Source organism: Agrilus planipennis, unplaced genomic scaffold, assembly GCF_000699045.2.
Source record: "Agrilus planipennis isolate EAB-ADULT unplaced genomic scaffold, Apla_2.0 scaffold68, whole genome shotgun sequence".
In the NCBI taxonomy this organism is placed as follows: Eukaryota; Metazoa; Arthropoda; class Insecta; order Coleoptera; family Buprestidae; genus Agrilus; species Agrilus planipennis.
In genome coordinates this window covers 88141-110531 of record NW_020439033.1, presented here as the reverse complement: position 1 = coordinate 110531, position 22391 = coordinate 88141, and the positions used below count along the sequence as shown (strand labels likewise).

The 22391-nt window shown below is 33.2% G+C and overlaps 5 protein-coding genes across 11 annotated transcripts in view; 1 reads left to right on the top strand and 4 right to left on the bottom strand.

The window, feature by feature from the left end:
* Nucleotides 1–240: 240 nt before the first annotated feature.
* On the bottom strand, nucleotides 241–20904 carry LOC108732826 (N-acetylaspartate synthetase-like). 3 transcript variants are annotated; one of them, XM_025976608.1, is made up of 6 exons: nucleotides 20713–20904; nucleotides 20332–20631; nucleotides 20201–20280; nucleotides 19996–20130; nucleotides 19798–19926; nucleotides 241–267 (listed from the first exon to the last, which is right to left on the bottom strand). In XM_025976608.1, the coding sequence occupies exons 1-5, from the start codon at nucleotides 20836–20838 to the stop codon at nucleotides 19827–19829; spliced, it is 741 nt and encodes a 246-aa protein (XP_025832393.1). In that variant the 5' UTR covers nucleotides 20839–20904; the 3' UTR covers nucleotides 241–267; nucleotides 19798–19826. The 3 variants fall into 3 exon arrangements, with proteins under 3 accessions (XP_025832393.1, XP_025832392.1, XP_025832394.1); XM_025976607.1 differs by lacking the exon at nucleotides 241–267 and having other exon boundaries at nucleotides 19762–19926; XM_025976609.1 differs by lacking the exon at nucleotides 241–267 and having other exon boundaries at nucleotides 19762–19926; nucleotides 20332–20509; nucleotides 20713–20796.
* LOC108732777 (guanylate cyclase 32E) overlaps nucleotides 807–22391 on the bottom strand; it is a 46247-nt gene continuing 24662 nt past the window's right edge. Inside the window, exons 17-24 of the mRNA XM_025976631.1 lie at nucleotides 18621–18790; nucleotides 18399–18547; nucleotides 15385–15577; nucleotides 7273–7447; nucleotides 6687–6877; nucleotides 6545–6626; nucleotides 1182–1318; nucleotides 807–915 (exon numbers count right to left, since the gene is read on the bottom strand). Coding sequence (XP_025832416.1) covers nucleotides 880–915; nucleotides 1182–1318; nucleotides 6545–6626; nucleotides 6687–6877; nucleotides 7273–7447; nucleotides 15385–15577; nucleotides 18399–18547; nucleotides 18621–18790 — 1133 coding nt within the window. The 3' untranslated portion in view covers nucleotides 807–879. The remainder of the gene's footprint in view (nucleotides 916–1181; nucleotides 1319–6544; nucleotides 6627–6686; nucleotides 6878–7272; nucleotides 7448–15384; nucleotides 15578–18398; nucleotides 18548–18620; nucleotides 18791–22391) is intronic.
* LOC108732827 lies at nucleotides 2848–3755 on the bottom strand. The gene is made up of 3 exons (XM_018463809.1): nucleotides 3646–3755; nucleotides 3357–3572; nucleotides 2848–3197 (listed from the first exon to the last, which is right to left on the bottom strand). Exons 1-3 carry the CDS (start codon nucleotides 3726–3728, stop codon nucleotides 3068–3070), a joined length of 429 nt encoding a protein of 142 aa, XP_018319311.1. The 5' UTR covers nucleotides 3729–3755; the 3' UTR covers nucleotides 2848–3067.
* LOC112905039 (N-acetylaspartate synthetase-like) lies at nucleotides 7611–8756 on the bottom strand. Of its 3 annotated transcripts, none has more exons than XM_025976612.1 (5): nucleotides 8565–8756; nucleotides 8184–8361; nucleotides 8053–8132; nucleotides 7848–7982; nucleotides 7611–7778 (listed from the first exon to the last, which is right to left on the bottom strand). In XM_025976612.1, exons 1-5 carry the CDS (start codon nucleotides 8615–8617, stop codon nucleotides 7679–7681), a joined length of 546 nt encoding a protein of 181 aa, XP_025832397.1. In that variant the 5' UTR covers nucleotides 8618–8756; the 3' UTR covers nucleotides 7611–7678. The 3 variants fall into 3 exon arrangements, with proteins under 3 accessions (XP_025832397.1, XP_025832395.1, XP_025832398.1); XM_025976610.1 differs by having other exon boundaries at nucleotides 7612–7778; nucleotides 8184–8483; XM_025976613.1 differs by having other exon boundaries at nucleotides 7612–7778; nucleotides 8184–8344.
* Nucleotides 12043–13719, top strand: LOC108732825 (tyrosine--tRNA ligase, mitochondrial). Of its 3 annotated transcripts, XM_018463805.2 has the most exons (5): nucleotides 12043–12295; nucleotides 12351–12498; nucleotides 12570–12959; nucleotides 13012–13090; nucleotides 13144–13719. In XM_018463805.2, the coding sequence occupies exons 1-5, from the start codon at nucleotides 12168–12170 to the stop codon at nucleotides 13623–13625; spliced, it is 1227 nt and encodes a 408-aa protein (XP_018319307.1). In that variant the 5' UTR covers nucleotides 12043–12167; the 3' UTR covers nucleotides 13626–13719. The 3 variants fall into 3 exon arrangements, with proteins under 3 accessions (XP_018319307.1, XP_018319309.1, XP_018319308.1); XM_018463807.2 differs by lacking the exons at nucleotides 12043–12295; nucleotides 12351–12498 and having other exon boundaries at nucleotides 12858–12948; nucleotides 13012–13085; XM_018463806.2 differs by lacking the exons at nucleotides 12043–12295; nucleotides 12351–12498 and having other exon boundaries at nucleotides 12858–12948.

Sequence of the window (22391 nt, the reverse complement as noted above, 5' to 3'; positions counted from 1 at the left end):
ACTATAGTATTTTGTCTGTTACCAGTAATCGGTTGAAGCGACAAATTTTTGAATTTGGTAACAAATTAGCCACAAACTATAGTAACTTTAGAAATGACAAACATAATTTTGTCGTGCTAGCTTGTAATACCTGTAAAACAGACCATACTCACCATATACTTATCTAATTTCATTTTACTTGTTAAACACTGTATTGGAAATGGAAGAATAAGAAACATTATTTGTAATACAAAAAGTATTATTCAGACCAGATAAAATTACATTAAAATTGAAATAGAGCCATTACAATTAGAAAACTAAATATTAGGTTTATCAAGTTTGGCCTCTAAATGATACATTTGTAATGCAAGTGCGTTCCCNGAGATATGCTTTGTGTAATGCCCGCTTGATATCAAGCGTATTTTCTAGTAACCAGCTGGAGCAATACATTTTTGGATTTCGTAATAATGCAGCGACAAAAACGACTTACTTCCTTAGCATATAAAAGTCAACTTTAGTTGCCTTTACTTTAATAGTTGTTTCATCTCATATAAGGGGGGAATAGGGAAGTCCATGCGGTGTTAAACCATTTTTGAGGACAAGAAAGGAGACTTGCCCTCTTATTACCACAATACACAATAGATGAGTGTGTTGCGGTAATTAAGGGTGTGTGTAGTGACTTCCTTATTTTATTTGTGTTTTTAACACCACATTATTTTTTCTTTTGAAATTCCATAAAGTTTAAATTAAAAAGTTAGCGGGTTTTCAAGGGTTTATTTCAATTTTTTTATGGTACAATTTTTCAAAATAAATATAGATACTTCCTGGTATAGTTAATATAAAAATTCAGTTGATAGAATAAAATAAAGTTTTCTGATTTGTTTTTTTTAAAGATTAATATTAGTGGTTCATCATGTCTTCGTTTGTGTGATTATCCTAAAAAATATATACTATAATGTATAAAGAAACTTGGATCTTAAATTGATTTCAGTTTATATTTCTTATAACCGAAGTAATAGTAACCTTTGTCCAAAAATTAGGAAAAATTTTCATCTTCACTGGTTGATATTAAAGCTAATTTTTATAAGACTGATTGATACATTAAATTGCGTTTACTTTTAAATGTCATTAAGTACTAGCAAATATGTGAATGAACTGATCGATTTTTAAGATTTACATTAAAATTAAAATAATAATTTTACCTGGCGATAGCCATTTGGGGACCTGGTCAGTACACTCTGAAGATACGCTGGTTCAGTACTACTACTTGATGGCAAATTAAAAACTTCATTTATTTTCATTTGGGGGCTTTTCAGGAGATCGGGGGTATCGTTTTGATCTTGAACAACAAATTCCAAGTCAAAATTTAATTGCATTTATATGGGGTGGAAATAAACATACTGGGTGTTCTATTTAAAAGAAATAACAAAAATGTGTATTAAAGATAGATGAAGGTGTTAATACGTTGATTTTTTTTTCAATGGAATATTTTACAACAGGCGATGAAATATGATGGATACGTGACGTAACAAAATGACCAATATGGCGGATAGTAATCGCCATATTACGTCCTATTAAAAAATCTTTTCTTGACATAAAATGTTTTTGTTTAATAACTTTCTTTATGTTAAAAATTGTTTAAAAAATTAAATTTAAAGGAATTGTTTGTAAATAGGTATGCAACACATCGTACACTTCAGCATAAGAAATTGCTGATACTAACTTTCATTTACGTANTCTCTAAATAGCATCCCAATGAGAGTAGTCCCCATCCCTACTACATGCCCTAACTTTAAGCGTTTCTCTCCTTATCCCATGTAGTTATATTCTTATCTCATTTCCTCTACCTCATCCTCATCCTATTCTCTCAATAATTTCTCTCTAAATAATATCCCAATGAGAGTAATCCCCATCCCTATTATATGCTCTAACTTTAACCGTTTCTCTCCTTATCATATCCAGTTATATTCTTTTCCTTTTCTCCTACCTCATCCTCATCCTATTCTCTCAATAATTACTCCCTAAATAATAATGTCCCACCAGGGATTTATTTCCAAAAGTAATTACGCTATACCCACCTGCCTTGAAGATCATTTAGTTGTTGCAAATAAGAATTTTCTTTTACCATCCACTCCGCTTTTGCTTTATTTAATGCCAATTCGGTAGTTAAACACCTTGCTGACATATCTTGCAATGATGTTTGCAATTTTTTAATTCGTTGAAACAACATTTCTTCCTTTTTGCGGTAATCATCTAAACAAGAACTAAAAAATACCTTTTTTAGATACATAATGTTTCTCATATGTACCTAAATATGTATATTGATTAGGTAGTTAATTAGGTGTTTGTTATATCAATAGGTATGACCCAAGTATGACCCAGTCGTTACTATTATTGCTGTTTCTGCAAAATTTTTATTTGGTGAAGCATTAGCAATAAAACAAAATAGATGCTGAATATTAAAAATTAAATGAAAAATAAAAGTTTCATCTTTTTTTTTAAAATAGTCAAAAATCATGCACTCTTATAATAGCAGAATTTTTTTATTTTTTAATGTCTATTTTGTTTCATTACTAATTTTTACAGCTTCGCTAAACGAAATATAGCAGATGCATCTCGTACAATTAGTTATTTCTAGTGTCAGTGTCAAAAAAGTTTTTTAGCAAAATCGTTGAAAAAGTTAGTTGGTTAGTTAGTAGCACTATAATAACAATACACCAGAATTATATTTTTAGTACATACCCCATTATATAAAGTCAATAGTAAACAAAAGTGAACGTGCGACTTGTCTCGTAAATTACGTACCTGTATCGAAAAAATATTCCTTTTATTTCAGTTTCATTTGAGATGAATTAAATACGTACATGATAAGATAAAGAAAGACTCTGATAACGTTTATTGCTTAAAAAAATAACAAGCTTTAAAATACTTGCATCTTGAAAAACTGAAATTCTAAATACAACTAATTGGACTTAATTTCAATAATATCATTTCTTCTTATATCACATTTTTGGCGCATGTCTTTGTTTTGATTTCCTCTTCAAGTAAAACTTCTTGAGAAAATACGAAATGTTAGGAAGGAAAAAGATTATATAACATTTTTCTGTTGCTTCAAACCAGCTAACTCATTTTGCAGTTCTGTTATTCTTTGTCTCTCATTATGATAGTTTTTCTCGTATATTTGGTATTGTTGCATGATAACATTTTGCTGTTGCAATCTACGAAAAATACAAAACAATTATCTCCCAAATGCTTATGTATTAGATACTAACTTAAGTCAAACTTCTGTAACAACATACATACTGTTTTACATTTAATCCAATTTCTATTATATTTCTACTACTCTTCTTCAGAAATATTTATTTAACGTTAGTTACCTGTTTTCGAGTGCATTTATTTGTTCTTGATATTCCGATTCCTTGACTGCTGTTTCTGATCGAAAATCTAAAGACTTAATTTCGGCTCGTATATTTCTATCATTGAGCGATTCTAGCATGTCATTTAAATAGAAAATTTGATTGTAAAGTATTACTTGTCTCTCTCTCATTTTTTCTTCGCTTGACGGATAGATTGAAAAGCACTTCAAACACTGTCTAACAATAATGACACGAATACATAGAAAATAATAAACAATTTTCCTTTATAATCCAAATATTTTCTTCTTACCCCATGACATCAGGTTTTCTAACATTGAAGTGGTCTGATAACAATAAGTGTAAAAAGTGTAATACATAATTTATAATGTGCATTTTCACTTTTTGTCGAACGTTATCATGCACTCCAAAACGTTACGTATTTGATTGATAAGATAAAAGGATAAAGACCAGTCTTTCTTATCATATTCGTTTTATTGCAAAAAAAACTATTATAAGATTTGTATCATGTATCAGCATTATTTTTAATATAAACAAGATAAGTTTTTTCAGTAATTTAATTAACTAAAGATCGCGATTTCAATTTTACTATATCTCATCAGCACGCCATCGAAGCAACTCTATAAAAGCAAATTGATTTATGATCCTATTAGAGCCTTGCCCAACGAAAGAGGTAAAAAAAACGTTTTAAAACAAACTGACTTTATTATCAACATTTTAAATAACATTAATAACGATTAAAATGCTGAAAACTGCCGTGAAGAGCCCTCTTGGGGTAGAGCCTGTAGAACTTGTGGTAGCCCCGAAAGGTCCAATTTTGGCAGCGTAGCTTATTAAATATGCCACATACGTTTGTTCATGAGTGTTTTGAATTAAATGGGCCATTGGACCTAAAATCAACAAACTTCTAAACACCGTGGATAGAATAAGTTAAAAATGTTTATTAGAACGAGTAGAACAGAGTCAGTAATAGGCGATATAGGTTAAAAGGCTAGTTAGAGACATATTAGAAGCAGAAACAGGAGTCAAGAGGGGCAGAGGTAATCTTATATTAGATTAGAGTTCGCCGATAGAATAGGTTGCTCTGTTTGTCGTGAAACGCAAAGATTAACTCAAGCGGTTTTCAGGTCTAAGGCCGTATATTGATTATTATTTTTGGAATATAATAATAATTAAAACCTTTAATTAATTGTTACCTGTGGCGTATATGTGAACGTCCGTACCAGCATGGTAAACTTCGTCAGCCAAAACTGCTGCTTGTTGAGAATATTCAAAACTTTCGGTATCATTGAGGGCAGGGTCTAGCCTGGTGATCTCGCTGTTATTTACTGAGAACTGATAGTTATTAGGACCCCCCGTACCATATAACAAAGCAGTATAACTCATCCCATCCATCGGAGATGTTCCCGCGATTCCTGTAAGAATTGTAAACTTTAGTACGGTAAGATGCATTGAAAATAGACCGGTAGGCAACACATCATACGCCGGAAAATTGAATTGAATAAGCTTACCCAGAACGTTCGTTGTTCTATTCGGATATCCTGTCATAATCATGGAATGAGCATGATCCGCTGTAACTATTATCAAAGTTTCGTCTGCTTCGTCCTCCATCAACGTCAAAGTTGATTCGATAGCATCATTGAACGATTCTACTTCCCCAATTGCAATTCCTGCATGACCCCTGTGATGACCAAAGTCAATTAACCCTCCTTCTACCTGAATGCAAAATTTTAATTAAAACAGGGTGATTTTTCATTGCAAAAACAATAGTAAACATTGATGTTTCGATATCTCTAATAAATCGTTGTTCAGATTATGTAATTGCAAATGTTATACATATTTTCTCTTTGTTATTTAATTTAGTTACATACTTACCATTAGGAAAAATCCATTGTTGTCTTTTTTCAACACTTCTATAGCTTTGTCTGTCATGTCTTTTAAGGATGGCATTCCACTTGGGCCCTTGTTTCTGGCGTGTTCATATTTTAAATGACCGTTAGCAAAAATACCTGGATAATAACACATTATTATTACGATTTTTACTTACTATTCAAAATTAAAATATTTTTCATCGATTCTATTTAATTTGAGTTACTTTTTTTAACATTACCTAGCACGTACTCTGAATCAGTGTTCAAGTTGGTCAACTCTTCATTATTGTTTATTACAGCGTATTTAACACCTCTAGATTTCTTATCATTTTCCCAATCTTTGATTAAATCCCTTGCATCTTGACTATAACAAGACCACGTGTCCAGCGGATCAGCCTCAGAACCAGACACATTAGATTGCAAAACTTGTCTTCCTCCTCCCATAATAACCTATTATATTTAATTAAGAATCAAATATTTTTCGACATATGTATTTATACAACCGGTTTTATGTATAACGACATAACTTTTTTACGTCTAATTGTTTTACCTTTATATTTTTACCGGGCTCATCTTCTATAAGCTGTCGGGCTATATCCTTACAATGCCTTGAGCCCAAAGGAATTCTAGCCTCACACTCCCAGTTCCTATTTGGGGAATGAGCGTAAAGGGGTGCGGGAGTCGCATGCGTTACTCTTGTTGTTGTGACAAAACCTGCCAAGAATAAAGCAATGAATAGTGAGTAAGGCAACCCAACATACACGTCTGCGAATATTATACTAAAATCTATTCGTAGTGTAAGATGGGTTGCCTCCCTATATCCATTTAAGTGAACGATATTGTACAGTACCGTACCGTAAAATTAACAAAAGAGCTAAAAGTACAAGCGATATTGTACCTGTTGATTTTCCCGCGTCTTGAGCCCATTTCAAAACACTTTCAAGTTGAGCACCCTCTTTGAGGGAGGCGTCGCAGTCGTCCAAATCCACTGTTGTATCCACCCCCACAGTTTTGTGATTGACTTTGACTCCAGAAAACATAGCTGTGGCTGTACTACAAGAGTCTGGCACTAATTTATTTGCCGAATAGGTCTAGAATATTTCTTTTATTTATTAAATGTTAACGCAGTTGTGTTTTGAACAATTCTATTTAATTTTAATCNAAAATTAAATTTAAAGGAATTGTTTGTAAATAGGTATGCAACACATCGTACACTTCAGCATAAGAAATTGCTGATACTAACTTTCATTTACGTAATATTATTCTGCCCTGTGCGGACAGCACTCATAATTTCTTTTATATGTAATATTAGGTGGTTACCTAGCGTGTATCTCTTCAGTCGAATTTCCTTTTGATGGGGACTTTCCCCCATCAGCCAAAATGTCCTCATAACGCCCTTTCCCTGAAAATTTTGTAAATTACTTTCATTCATTATAAACCTGTCATATAATTTAAGAGGTACTTTTATTTGGGTGAGACCCCTTTCTTCGCAAGTGTAACCCCCGATTTTTTGAAGTAGTATATACGTTTCGCTAGATATGTGAATTTTAAATGCATGTCCGGTACTTTCCATCCTGGATGCAGTGTTGACAGTGTCGCCAAACAGACAGTATCGGGGCATCTTCAGGCCTACAACCCCTGCTACACATTTCCCTGGAAGAAATGGGAGAGGTAACTCTGAAGTAAAATTTACACAAACTTTTTGAATGGTACTAAGTATTAGACGTATGCATGTATATTGTGAAGGAAATCGCCTAAAATCACCATCCCCTCCCTTTTAGTAAATAAAACAATCGAAGTAGGCTTATCTATTATGAAAGCGACCAATACTAAACTATGCAACCCAACATACATCGGTCGTATGCATGCTGCTGTACTCGTAAAATTTCTTGTTGTTGCTGCTGCCACCATTCGAGCTTTGGTACGTAAAGCCAGAGACTCGGGTTCGATTCCCGTGACAGCAGCAACAATTTTTCCTCATTAATTTGAGATAATCTATAGAGGATGGAATATTAATTAATGTTTAAGAAATTATTAAAGTTTCTTACCCGAATGAATTCCTATTCTCAGTTGCAATTGTTCCCCTTTTCGGTGTTTTATTTCAAACAATTTTATTTCATTTAGAAGATGTAAAGCCATCGATGCTATTTCTCCTGCATGCCTGTCCCCATTTCTTATTGGCAAACCACTAGCCACCATGTACGCATCCCCTATTGTTTCTACCTATATGTAAATACAATTAAATTTTATTTACATATTTTAAAAAATAATAATTTTACCTGGCGATAGCCATTTGGGGACCTGGTCAGTACACTCTGAAGATACGCTGGTTCAGTACTACTACTTGATGGCAAATTANGGAAGAATAAGAAACATTATTTGTAATACAAAAAGTATTATTCAGACCAGATAAAATTACATTAAAATTGAAATAGAGCCATTACAATTAGAAAACTAAATATTAGGTTTATCAAGTTTGGCCTCTAAATGATACATTTGTAATGCAAGTGCGTTCCCAAATATTGGCTTATGGTAAAGTTGTTTAACATCAAACCTGGAATGAAAAGGAGGCAAAAAGTAATATATTTGCTTATGATTTTATTTTAATGTAAATATCACTTACTGGCAATCTGTAAACAATTGACGGGCATATTCTTGACACTCTGAAATAGCCAATTGAATGGAATTGTAATGATTTCTTCTTGACCAATTCTGAACCACTTGAATTAGGCAATGTCCAATGCCCTTTCGTCTGTACCTATGAACGATAAAAGTATAATATACTGTAGGTAATTAAATGGGGCACATTTACAGATAATATTTTTTACCTCGATTCAACTGCTAATTTAAAAAGCCATGCTACATCCTCATCCTGTATATGTCTTGATACTGCTACTGTTCCTATAATCTTTAAATAATTGAAATATTACATTGCACATACCAGATATTACCATCTTACCCTTCTCCTATACTTTTTAACTTCGAAATTTTCATACATTAGTCTATTTTCATCAATAATCTTGTAACTACACTTCTCAGGACTGTTGGCATTAAAATAAGGTTCATACACTTCTGCAACCCAAGACATTACAGGTCTTTTAGAACTCGTCACTTCCATAGCTTTCATTAAAAGAGAACTATATATAGAAAGGTATATTAAAATTAATACAAATGGAACGGACAGAACACAATAGGGTAGTGGAACACCCATGAAAATAAACATCACAGCGGCTGATAGTACAATGAGCTGGAATGTTATCTGCAGAACAAACACAAAACAGACTACGTATTAGTTCAACAGCTTACACAAAAGTACAATTAATTCAAAGCGTTAACGTACTTCTTTAGTGATTGCATTCCACCAAGAGTAGGAAACATTTGACAAATAGGCATTTCGAACAAGCTCGTTGACACTTATATTATCACCAGGATTACATTCTCTAATAATAACGTAGTTGTAATTCATATTTCCTGAATTTTTTTGGTATTTGTTTACATTCGCATGCTTAAAAAGTTAGGTTAGGAGAAATGTCATTGTCATAGATAATAGATACACAAAGGGTAATTGTTGTTATCTTCGTTTTGTTCCATCATTCATTGAACATTGAGAGTGCGGCTTGTTCAGCCACATTTATATATAGGGTGTTTAATTAAGATAATAATTTAATAACTTAAAAAATATTACAAGAATATGTGAAAAACTTTTAGGTTTAATAGTATTTGATACTGACGTGTCAAAAAATGCGCTGTATGGCAAATTCTGCTTTTCATTTTCAGGTTGCAGTGCGAAATTCATAACGTAGAATAAATATGTCGAATCGTGGGTTCGATGAAAATAATGAGAGTGAGGGCCTAAAAATGAAATTTATTACATTATTAGTAATGAGTAAAGGCAACAAATTAAATGATCAGTATATAAATTGATTGATCATTAGATTCATTGCTTAATGGCTAGGTTGAGTTAGGTTAGATTAATTGATTTATAGTCACTTAGATCACTTGCATTTAAATACTGACCTTACATGATATTATTAAGTAAATACAGACCGGAAGTGATTAAAATACTAATGCTGAATTTTTTGAATTCTCTTTTTATAAAAATTCACCTTTGGCATAGATTGTGACGTCGGTTCCAGAATGATGCACTTCGTCGGTCAAGATGAATGCTTGTTGAGAGTAGGTATAGCCATCAGTATCATTATAAAGAGGGTCTTGTCTATATATTTGTTGTTGTGGACAATGAAGGACTTGATATTTCTTACTGTATTGTGCCATTCGGCCATAATACGGAACTATTTTCATTTGGGTACTAAAATTCGAGTTATCCGTGTAGAACTGGAAGTTTTTTCGTCCACCAGTTGTGTACAACAATGTGGTATAAGGTATTCCATCGACTACAGACTTCTCGGCTAATCCTGACAAATAATTTTATGTGAATCCATTTGTAGATCGTCAATCTACATCCTCATACTAAATTTTATCTTATTAGATATTTAAATGAGAAAAAAAGAAGACTGTGACATATAAACAAACAGACAGAAAGAACATTTCTTACCCAGAATTCCAGCTGCTCTATTGGGATAACCAGTAATGACCAACGAATGTGCAAAACTGCCAGTTACAATCAGTAACGTTTTTCTTGCTATTCTCAATTCTTCGGTAATTCGTACAACATCAGCAACAGCTGTGCTGAGAGCCCCGGTTTCATCAAGGGCAATCCTGGCATGTCCTTCATGATGTGCTTTATCTATTAATGCATTCTCCACCTAAGTTTATGACATCAGATATTATTCGTAAGCTAAATCATATTAGCTTGACGAAAAGAATTTTGTTTTTACCACCAACAAGAATCCTTTGTTCTTTTGTAGCACATGTATGGCCTTTTCGGCCATTTTGGACAAAGATGGCATTCCGTAAGAACCCCTCTCTCTGGCATAATTGTATTTTATGTTGCTATTGGCAAAAATACCTAGACAAAATGCCTAGTCATTTAATTAAATTATTATGGAGTGAGAATCTTAATATTTTAAATTATTCTAATTGACATGATTTAGATAAGATAATTGTCATGGTGATTAACAGGGAGAAAATGACAATCCCTCAAAAAGTTTTTAAATTTTCAAATACTTCATTTCATTACTTTACCTAAAACAAACTCAGCCTTAGACGAAATTATCCTTTCTAACTCTAAATTATTCGAGGCAATGGCATAATTGGCATGTCTATCTTGTTTATCTCTTTTCCATTCTCGTATAAAATCTCTCCCATCTCTGCTGTAACAGACATTGTAGTCCACAGGGTCACTATCTGTCCCTACGACTCTAGACTGAAGACACTGTCGTCCCCCGCCCATTATTACCTTTTAATAAATGAAATATTCATCAAAACACTCTGTATAATACGTATATGAAATTTGAACTTCTAACAAGTTTAATGGTATTAGAATTGATGATTATTGGCTAATGGGTGTTGTGTTTTTAAAACATGAGATTAACTTACTTTAATATTTTTACCTGGTTCGTTTTGGATTAATTGTTTGGCTATATCTTTGCACCTCCTATGACGTCGTGAAACTTTACCGTCACATTCCCAATCGACGTTTGCTGAATGGGCGTATAGGGCGGTAACGGTACCATGGGTAACACGACCTGTTGTCACAAATCCTAAAAGTAGTGTCATTAACATTACGGTAGAATAGTTCAAATGTTTTACTATTGTAATTGTCAATAATTTGATTAATATGGTCATGTTATGAAGAAAAATCAGTCTAATGTAAGTTTCATCATAACACTTTTCAGGGGATGATCCCTCTATCCATTGCTGCTGGTCCACCTCAGAGAAGAAATTTGCATTAGAGAGAATTTTCTTCGTTTTATTTTCATTATATAATTATTGTAATAACTACAATTCCCTTTAATGTACACGTGTTCTATCGTGGTTAAAACGAACCTGTTGCTTTACCAAACTGTTGAGCATATTCAAATATACTATGCAGGTGAGTCTTGGTATTGATTGAGTTGAGGCAATCGTCATATTTTACCGAATCGTCTAGTCCTACTGTTCCTCTATTAGATTTAGTGCCACAGAAAAACGCTGTGCCCGCACTTCCGCTATCTGGCGTTAAAGTATCAGCGCTGTACGTCTAAAATTTTTAAAAAGACCTATAAACAACACTTTATAAAGTCATGGTATGAAGACCTTCAAAGTTCCAGTGAATGGGAATCTCTCAAATGATAAATAACCCATATCACTGTGAACATAAGTTCTAGCTGCTGTTACAGTTTCCGGTCCCATACCATCTCCTACGAACACAATTATATTTTCTACCGTTTCTGTATTAACATCTTTGTATAGGGCTTGTTGAAGGTCTTCCATCGCGACCTTTTGCCAATGCAAACTGTCTAGTGACACTTAAAATCGTATAAATTAAGTCACATGTTTTTAAGTGGCATAATACTAAAAGTGAATCTTACCTTTTTTGCTAAGTATCGCGGAAATTGGTAATGAGTATGTAAAATCGAAGAAGAATAAAATAATACCAACGAATAACCACACAGAATAATGGCAAATCATAATCTTAAACGTCTCTTCAACATATTTGACAATTTGAATCGAAAATAATTATTTTCATAGCCAAATACGATCTTCTAACAGGCAGAAAATAATATTGATCGATATTTTACAATAGTTTGTGCAATTAAATCAAATTATATGTGGAAACTCAGAATAGAACACCCTGTATGTAATATACATGTGATAGTGTTGGTTATATGAGTGCGCGTTCAAAGGCCAGGCTAAAGTGAAAAAGAAGAAAAATCCTAACCTAACAAACGTATAGGTTATCTAAAAAAGAAAAAAAGCTGTGAATATACTTTTTATAACTGTAAAATAGTTATATTAATAGTGAAAAAGTTAACTAAATAGAAAAGTGTCTAAATGAAACATGAATTTGAACTATGTGTTAAGAAATCTTTGCAAAAATACAACAAACTTGAGGTATCATTCTACAAGGAATATAATGCGTCTTCACGAAAGAGGAATGTTTCAAGATTTATTCCCAGATAATTCTGTGTAAGTCTTAATTCAGTACTCTAATAAACATTGGATTTGAATAAGCATATTTTAGAAATGAAATTATTGACTTACTAAACGTAGCCCCCCAGTGTGTTTATGCAGGTTTTGACCCAACAGCTGATAGTCTTCATGTTGGGAACCTTTTAGTGCTCATTAATTTATTACATTGGCATAGAGGGGGGCACACCACCATAGCACTGGTAAATATATTAAATAGGTAGATATCTATTATAATTCGTGATCATTAATGGATAGCTGCCTTTATAATTAGGTTGGTGGTGCAACTGCAAGAATTGGTGACCCCAGTGGTAGATCAACAGAACGAGATGAGTTATCACCTATTGACATTACTAATAATATAGAAGGAATTAAATCAGATATTATACGGATATTTGAAAATCACAATAAATATTTTTCTGATAATACAGAAAATAAAATTCCACTTATTATAAACAATGAAAGTTGGTACAATAAATTACCAGTGGTTCAATTTATTGGTGGTGTCGGGAGGCACTTGAGGATGGGCACAATGTTATCAAGGAGTAGTGTAAAAACACGCTTAAATTCTCCAGCTGGAATGAGCCTTACAGAATTTAGCTATCAGGCATTTCAAGCATATGATTGGCTGCATTTGTTTAAAACACATAACTGTAGGTTTCAGGTATATATAAATTAGTTTATTGGAAAGAAGGCATGCAAGTATTCATTTTTAGATTGGAGGCAGTGACCAAATGGGTAACATGATGTCTGGCTTTGATTTAATTAGTAAAATCTATCAAAAAAGAGTGTATGGTAAACTTTGAAGCATAATCCTTAAACCATGTTATTAACAAAAGAAAATTTAGGTCTGACACTACCTTTAATCACATCAGAAATGGGAGATAAGTTCGGTAAAAGTGCAGGGAATGCAGTTTGGCTCTCCCCCAATAAAACATCACCGTTTACGTTTTATCAGTTCTGGGTTCGAATGTCTGATGCAGACGCTGAAAAAATGTTGAAACTTTTCACATTTGATTCGCTGAACTCAATTAAAGATCTCGTACAGAGGCACAAGCAAAAGCCAGAAGAAAGATTAGCACAGAAGAAGCTCGCTGAATATTTAACAACCCTGGTACATGGAGCAGAAGGCCTACAAAAGGCTCATTTGGCCACACAAGCGCTGTATAAAGGAAGTACAAATGCTATTAATAGCTTGAGTGTCGATGAAATTAAGAGCCTGTTTGAGGGGGCCACTGTCGTAGAAATAATGCCTGAACCAGGACAGGACGTTCTTAATGTTGCTATGGAAGCAGGATGCTTTCCTACCAAAAGTAAGCGTTTAAAATAAGCTTAACAAATATTAATTTTTCAAGATGGAGGTATTTTTATTAAGAAAAAGTTACAAAATCATTATATAAAAATGATAAGGGCTCCTTATTTATACTTTTNGATTTTTAAATCTACACGTTCAAAATTTAAGATTTGTAAGGTTAAATAGTTAATTCAAAATATTTTCATTATTACAATGATACCTAATAATAAAATGAGATAAATATTTCTTACAAAAGTATTTTCATACTTTCAATGTGCCCAGATTGGAAAACTTTTCGAACGCTAGAAAGCCGTTTTCATATTTCGCATGTATACGAGCAGCTGTTTGGGTTTCGGGTCCTAATCCATCTCCAATGAACAAAATTACATTTTTAGCAACGTTTTCGTTTTTCACATGGGCCAATGCTTCTTCTATGTCACTTATTGCGAGATCTTTCCAGTATTGATAATCTACCAACCAAAAAGAAAATATTTAAGGCTAGAACAAAATATTTTAAAAGTTTTTATGTTCACTTTCAGTGTACAGCACTGTACCCGTATGTGTTATTTCATCACAACTTTTTTGATACATAATACACTACCTAGATTAGAAATTATTAATTTAATCATTGTTTTGATTGTTTTTAAGGTTTAGGTATCATTTATTTACATTCTAGTCATAATGTTTTAAAAAGTTTATGTTAGTTTCAAGTATAAATAGCTTATAATAGGAAGACGTAAGGTTAAAAATAATTTTTATTATTAGACAAATAATTTTTAAACTATTAACTACTATAGAATGCAGAAATGGTTGTTGTTTTCGAGACCATTTTCTATGTACCTAACTGTACCTTCCGTATATTAATTTCCACTAGTTGTTCTATCTAATCAACGTAGGAATAATCAGTTCTGTGCTTACTTATCATATTTTTAATACTGCACAGTGTACTGTCTACCAATTTTTGTGTTTAACCAACAAAAGACTGCTTTGCATTTTTTTTTAACAGAAACGTCGAATTTTATTTGCAAAGTTTTTTTTAAAAATATTGAAAATTATATTAGACCCCCGCGTTTCTTCTATAAAAGTAGAAATAAAATCTAAAATAATTTACCTATCTTTAGAGAGAGAAAGTTTAATGAGACAATACATCAAGAAATTAAGTTTCCAAAATCATTAAACCTTGACGTACAATTCAGACTTATTCTTTACTTAATTTAAACTATTACCGCGAAATTCTTTGCACTTCTATATATCTAGATTTAGTTTATACTGCAATAAATACAAACCTTCATTAACGCCGAATGCATTTTTGCTACACACAACAACACCGATTAAAAATGGAAAAAGTTCCCACCACACAATTAATTTTACAAAGTTCATGACTGCACCGTACGTAATTTGTCGCGGTTAGACTTTTTCATGATAACCGAAAGTGTATTAAATAGATACCTACATAATNATGAATTCCTATTCTCAGTTGCAATTGTTCCCCTTTTCGGTGTTTTATTTCAAACAATTTTATTTCATTTAGAAGATGTAAAGCCATCGATGCTATTTCTCCTGCATGCCTGTCCCCATTTCTTATTGGCAAACCACTAGCCACCATGTACGCATCCCCTATTGTTTCTACCTATATGTAAATACAATTAAATTTTATTTACATATTTTAAAAAATAATAATTTTACTGAATATCGTTTTTCTTTGACCATAAGTATTTTTGAGAACGTTTTTTATATATTGAGTCGTTTAGCGCCTAATTGTACAAAAAGTAAATAAATGAATGCATTTCGGTACCTTATACACATCGTAGTTTGATATGATGGAATCAAAAAGCGTGTAAAGGTCGTTGAGCAAGTTGATAACTTGTAACGGGGTGCTAACTGCCGATAATTCTGTAAAACCGACAATGTCACTAAAGTATATGGTGACGCAGTCGAACATCTCTGCCTCAACTCGGTCCCCTCTTTTGAGAGCTTCGGCAACAGACCTGTGGGGAACGCAAAATGTAAGGTCAAAATCATGCTTTAATGGAATGATTCGTTCCACATAGTGGGTGAGAGTACTATACTATTTCTGTATTTCGTTTCTATTTCGAGATATGCTTTGTGTAATGCCCGCTTGATATCAAGCGTATTTTCTAGTAACCAGCTGGAGCAATACATTTTTGGATTTCGTAATAATGCAGCGACAAATTATAGTACACTTTAGAAATATGAAATATAACTAGATCGTGCTAGCTTGATAAACGTCTGTAGACAAAATTTAATTTCTTTTTTCTAAAGTGCACTATAATTTGTCGCTGCATTGTTACTTAATCCAAAAATTTGTCGCTTCAACCGGTTACTCGACAATGGACAAAATGCTAGTCTGATGTTAAGCTGGTAGAAAATATAGCGTATCTCGAAATAAAAATAGTGCAGAAAAGTACGGCTACAATTTGTCGCTGGAAGATGGTGTTTTTACTCATTTTGTCGCTGTTCAGTGAAAAGAGTCGCCAAACTGGCACTATACATAACGTATGTCAAAATATAACGGCATAGAAAAATATTATTGTAAGGCTTGTAATTTGTCACTGAAGGATGGTACGTTTACCTATTTTGTCGCTGGTCTACCATCCATCTGTCCAGGGAAAAACGACTCGAGAGTCGTCAAACTGCCACTACAAATTGCGCATCTCGAAATAGAATGGCGTAGAAAAATACAGTAAGGGTTAAAATTTGTCACTGAAAGATGGATATATGCCATTTCTATTTTGAGATACGCTGTGTGTAGTACCACCTTGACGGCCCTCCGGTCGTTTTTCACTTAACAATTGAAATATAGAGTAGCGTCAGAATTGATAAAAGTACGATCTAGCGGCGACAAATTATAGCTTTACAGTATTTCTCTACGTCATTTGTATTTCGAGATTGGCTATGTGCAGTATCACCTTAGCAACTCTCTGATTGTTTTTGCTGGACAGCTGGAAGGTGAAACTTGCAACAATGGGTAAAAGTACTAGCTTTCAGCGACAAATAATAGCCTTTAGAGTATTTCTGTATTTCATTTGTATTTCGAGATATGTTTTGTGAAGTGCACTCTTGATATCAAGTGTATTTTCCCGTAACCGGCTGGAGCAATAAATTTTTGGATTTAGTAATAATGCAGCGACAAATTGTAGTGCGCTTTAGAAATATGAAATATAACTAGATCGTGCTAGCTTGATAAACGTCTGTAGACAAAGTTACATTTCTTGTTTCTAAAGTGCACTATAATTTGTCGCTGCAATGTTACTTAACCCAAAAATTTGTCGCTTCAACCGGCTACTGGACAATGGACGAAATGCTAGTCTGATGTTCAGCTAGCACAAAACATGGCAGTGTATCTCGAAATATAAATAGCACAGAAAAATACTTTAACGGCTATAATTTGTCGCTGGAAAATGGTATTTTTACTCATTTTGTCGTTAGTCTATCCTCAAACTGTTCAGTGAAAAACAATCGAGAGTCAAAGAGCCAAACTGACATTATACATAACGTATGTCAAAATATAATGGCGTAGAAAAACATTGTAAGGCCTATAATTTATCATTGAAGGATGTTACGTTTATCTATTTTGTCGCTGGTCTATCATCCATCCGTCCAGGGAAAGACGACTCGAGAGTCGTCAAACTGGCACTACAAATTGCGCATCTCGAAATAGAATGGTGTAGAAAAATACAGTAAGGGTTAAAATTTGTCACTGAAAGATGGATCTATGTCATTTCTATTTTGAGATACGCTATGTGTAGATAAAGTAGCGTCACAATTGATAAAAGTACGCTCTAGCGGCGACAAATTATAGCTTTACAGTATTTCTCTACGTAATTTGTATTTCGAGATTGGCTATGTGCAGTACCACTTTAGCAACTCTCTGATTGTTTTTGCTGGACAGCTGGAGGATGAAACTTGCGAGAAAATGGGCAAAAGTACTACCTTTCAGCGACAAATAATAGCCATTTGTATTTCGAGATATGTTTTGTGAAGTGCACTCTTGATATCAAGTGTATTTTCCAGTAACCGGCTGCAGCAATGAAGTTTTGGATTTAGTAATAATGCAGCGACAAATAGCTGTGCACTTTAGAAATATGAAATAGAACTATGTCGCATTAGCTTGATAGACGTCTGCAGACAAAGTTAAATTTCTTATTTCTAAAGTACACTATAATTTGTCGCTGCATTGTTACTTAACCGAAAAATTTGTCGCTTCAGCCGATTACTGGACAATGGACGAAATGTCAGCCTGATGTCAGGTACTATAACGGCTGTAATTTGTCGCCGAAAGATGGTATTTTTACTCATTTTGTCACTAGTCTATCCTCAAGCTGTCTAGCGAGAAAAAACTCGAGAGCGTCAAACGGGCACAATATATAGCGCACCTCGAAATAGAAAAATACTGTAAGTTCTATAATTTGTCGCTATTTCGAGATACAATATACGTGGTACCACATTGGTGGCTCTCCAGTCGGTTTTCGCTTGACAGCTGGAGGATGAGACTAGCAAAAAAAATGGATAAAAGTATCACCTTTCACCGACAAATTAGTGACAAACCGGTATTTGTCTATACCGTTTCTATTTTGAGGTACGCAATATGTAGTGTCAAATTGATATCAAGCTAGCATTACATCTATTTTTCAGTGTCAGCCTGGAGCGAAAAATGTTTGAATTTAGTAACAATGTAGCGAGAAATATTCACTTTGTCGTGCTAGTGTGATACACGTCTGTAAGTAAATTTTGATTTGGATAAATGCAAAATGCGAAAAACAGTAACAACAGTTATGTTTTCCTTACTTTGGCAACATTCTGTGTAATAATGCTTCAGTTTTCTTTTTTTCTTCCATCAACTGATTTGTCCTTTCTTGGACTAAACCTTCCAAGTTGTAGGCATATTTTTCCATAATTGCAAGCATGTTGTCGAAAATATTTGGCTTCAATCCTGCCTAAACGCAACAACAACAATGAACACAATTAAAATCGCCCCTTTGATCATCAAATTAATAAAAAAAAACTTACTTGCATTTCCTTTAGGCTGATCCGCACAAACCGGATATCAGGTCTTTGTTCCCATTCTTCTAACCAGCACAACTTTATACATCGTATTATATAATTGTCGGCGTTAAGGGTGTCTAATCTTGGCCTAAAAGGGTCTGGCTGATTTTCTTTTTTCACCAATTCGACGATTTCTGAAAATGAAATTGTAATTCTATACAATTAAAAATGTAAAATTAGTTTGTTATTAATAAATTTTTCTATTTATACGTAATATGGATTGAAAACAGCTTCTCTTTCATTATACTTCGTTTACTTTCTGTAGCGATGTGACCTTCAGTTTGACCGGCGCAAAGTAGAAAAGAACAGCNGACCTATAATTTATATTTAAAAATAATTTTATTCTAAATGGGAGGGGTTCATAATTTAAAATTGGACTGACAGGGTCTAGTTTTCAGTGGGGTACAACTTTGTTAAAAATATTTATTCCTTTCTTCAAGTTCAAGGGACTTTGGTTATATGAATCGCATAACGCAAGTGTTCGACTGGTTGCCGCACTTGATCTGAACGAACCATTATAAATATTTAACATTGTAAAATAATTGTGGTATTAAGTTTATTCGTTTTTTGCTTTTATTAAGAATTTTAATTAATAAAATCACACTTTTTCAACATTTGTTAACACTATGTTAGATATGGTAATAATGTCTACGTATGCATACGTCATTTATGTCCGCCATTTTATGTAGCTCAAGAGTCAAGTTCTTCAGTAAATAACGTATTCGCGTGTAATTTATTTTGCAATAAGGTTTGTGTGGTGTTTATTTTGCGGTTTAAAATGGACAATTCGCCGTTCTATCATAATGAACTTTAGAACTTGCAGGGAGTTATCAAGGTAAGCTTATGAGTAATGTCCACTTTGGGCACCGGTGTGTAACTGTTACACAAACCGGATATGTTCTTTATAAATCATACGGAATCAATAATTTGAATATAAAATTGATGTAAAGGTAGTACCTATAATTAATATCTTCTATTGGCGTTTATTTCATATAAATTCTCATATTTTTACAAATGTACCTACCCCCACCACAAAGTTGCTATTATAACAAGCTCATTTTACTTGTTAAACACTGTATTGGAAATGGAAGAATAAGAAACATTATTTGTAATACAAAAAGTATTATTCAGACCAGACAAAATTGAAATAGAGCCATTACAATTAGAAAACTAAATATTAGGTTTATCAAGTTTGGCCTCTAAATGATACATTTGTAATGCAAGTGCGTTCCCAAATATTGGCTTATGGTAAAGTTGTTTAACATCAAACCTGGAATGAAAAGGAGGCAAAAAGTAATATATTTGCTTATGATTTTATTTTAATGTAAATATCACTTACTGGCAATCTGTAAACAATTGACGGGCATATTCTTGACACTCTGAAATAGCCAATTGAATGGAATTGTAATGATTTCTTCTTGACCAATTCTGAACCACTTGAATTAGGCAATGTCCAATGCCCTTTCGTCTGTACCTATGAACGATAAAAGTATAATATACTGTAGGTAATTAAATGGGGCACATTTACAGATAATATTTTTTACCTCGATTCAACTGCTAATTTAAAAAGCCATGCTACATCCTCATCCTGTATATGTCTTGATACTGCTACTGTTCCTATAATCTTTAAATAATTGAAATATTACATTGCACATACCAGATATTACCATCTTACCCTTCTCCTATACTTTTTAACTTCGAAATTTTCATACATTAGTCTATTTTCATCAATAATCTTGTAACTACACTTCTCAGGACTGTTGGCATTAAAATAAGGTTCATACACTTCTGCAACCCAAGACATTACAGGTCTTTTAGAACTCGTCACTTCCATAGCTTTCATTAAAAGAGAACTATATATAGAAAGGTATATTAAAATTAATACAAATGGAACGGACAGAACACAATAGGGTAGTGGAACACCCATGAAAATAAACATCACAGCGGCTGATAGTACAATGAGCTGGAATGTTATCTGCAGAACAAACACAAAACAGACTACGTATTAGTTCAACAGCTTACACAAAAGTACAATTAATTCAAAGCGTTAACGTACTTCTTTAGTGATTGCATTCCACCAAGAGTAGGAAACATTTGACAAATAGGCATTTCGAACAAGCTCGTTGACACTTATATTATCACCAGGATTACATTCTCTAATAATAACGTAGTTGTAATTCATATTTCCTGAATTTTTTTGGTATTTGTTTACATTCGCATGCTTAAAAAGTTAGGTTAGGAGAAATGTCATTGTCATAGATAATAGATACACAAAGGGTAATTGTTGTTATCTTCGTTTTGTTCCATCATTCATTGAACATTGAGAGTGCGGCTTGTTCAGCCACATTTATATATAGGGTGTTTAATTAAGATAATAATTTAATAACTTAAAAAATATTACAAGAATATGTGAAAAACTTTTAGGTTTAATAGTATTTGATACTGACGTGTCAAAAAATGCGCTGTATGGCAAATTCTGCTTTTCATTTTCAGGTTGCAGTGCGAAATTCATAACGTAGAATAAATATGTCGAATCGTGGGTTCGATGAAAATAATGAGAGTGAGGGCCTAAAAATGAAATTTATTACATTATTAGTAATGAGTAAAGGCAACAAATTAAATGATCAGTATATAAATTGATTGATCATTAGATTCATTGCTTAATGGCTAGGTTGAGTTAGGTTAGATTAATTGATTTATAGTCACTTAGATCACTTGCATTTAAATACTGACCTTACATGATATTATTAAGTAAATACAGACCGGAAGTGATTAAAATACTAATGCTGAATTTTTTGAATTCTCTTTTTATAAAAATTCACCTTTGGCATAGATTGTGACGTCGGTTCCAGAATGATGCACTTCGTCGGTCAAGATGAATGCTTGTTGAGAGTAGGTATAGCCATCAGTATCATTATAAAGAGGGTCTTGTCTATATATTTGTTGTTGTGGACAATGAAGGACTTGATATTTCTTACTGTATTGTGCCATTCGGCCATAATACGGAACTATTTTCATTTGGGTACTAAAATTCGAGTTATCCGTGTAGAACTGGAAGTTTTTTCGTCCACCAGTTGTGTACAACAATGTGGTATAAGGTATTCCATCGACTACAGACTTCTCGGCTAATCCTGACAAATAATTTTATGTGAATCCATTTGTAGATCGTCAATCTACATCCTCATACTAAATTTTATCTTATTAGATATTTAAATGAGAAAAAAAGAAGACTGTGACATATAAACAAACAGACAGAAAGAACATTTCTTACCCAGAATTCCAGCTGCTCTATTGGGATAACCAGTAATGACCAACGAATGTGCAAAACTGCCAGTTACAATCAGTAACGTTTTTCTTGCTATTCTCAATTCTTCGGTAATTCGTACAACATCAGCAACAGCTGTGCTGAGAGCCCCGGTTTCATCAAGGGCAATCCTGGCATGTCCTTCATGATGTGCTTTATCTATTAATGCATTCTCCACCTAAGTTTATGACATCAGATATTATTCGTAAGCTAAATCATATTAGCTTGACGAAAAGAATTTTGTTTTTACCACCAACAAGAATCCTTTGTTCTTTTGTAGCACATGTATGGCCTTTTCGGCCATTTTGGACAAAGATGGCATTCCGTAAGAACCCCTCTCTCTGGCATAATTGTATTTTATGTTGCTATTGGCAAAAATACCTAGACAAAATGCCTAGTCATTAAATTATTATGGAGTGAGAATCTTAATA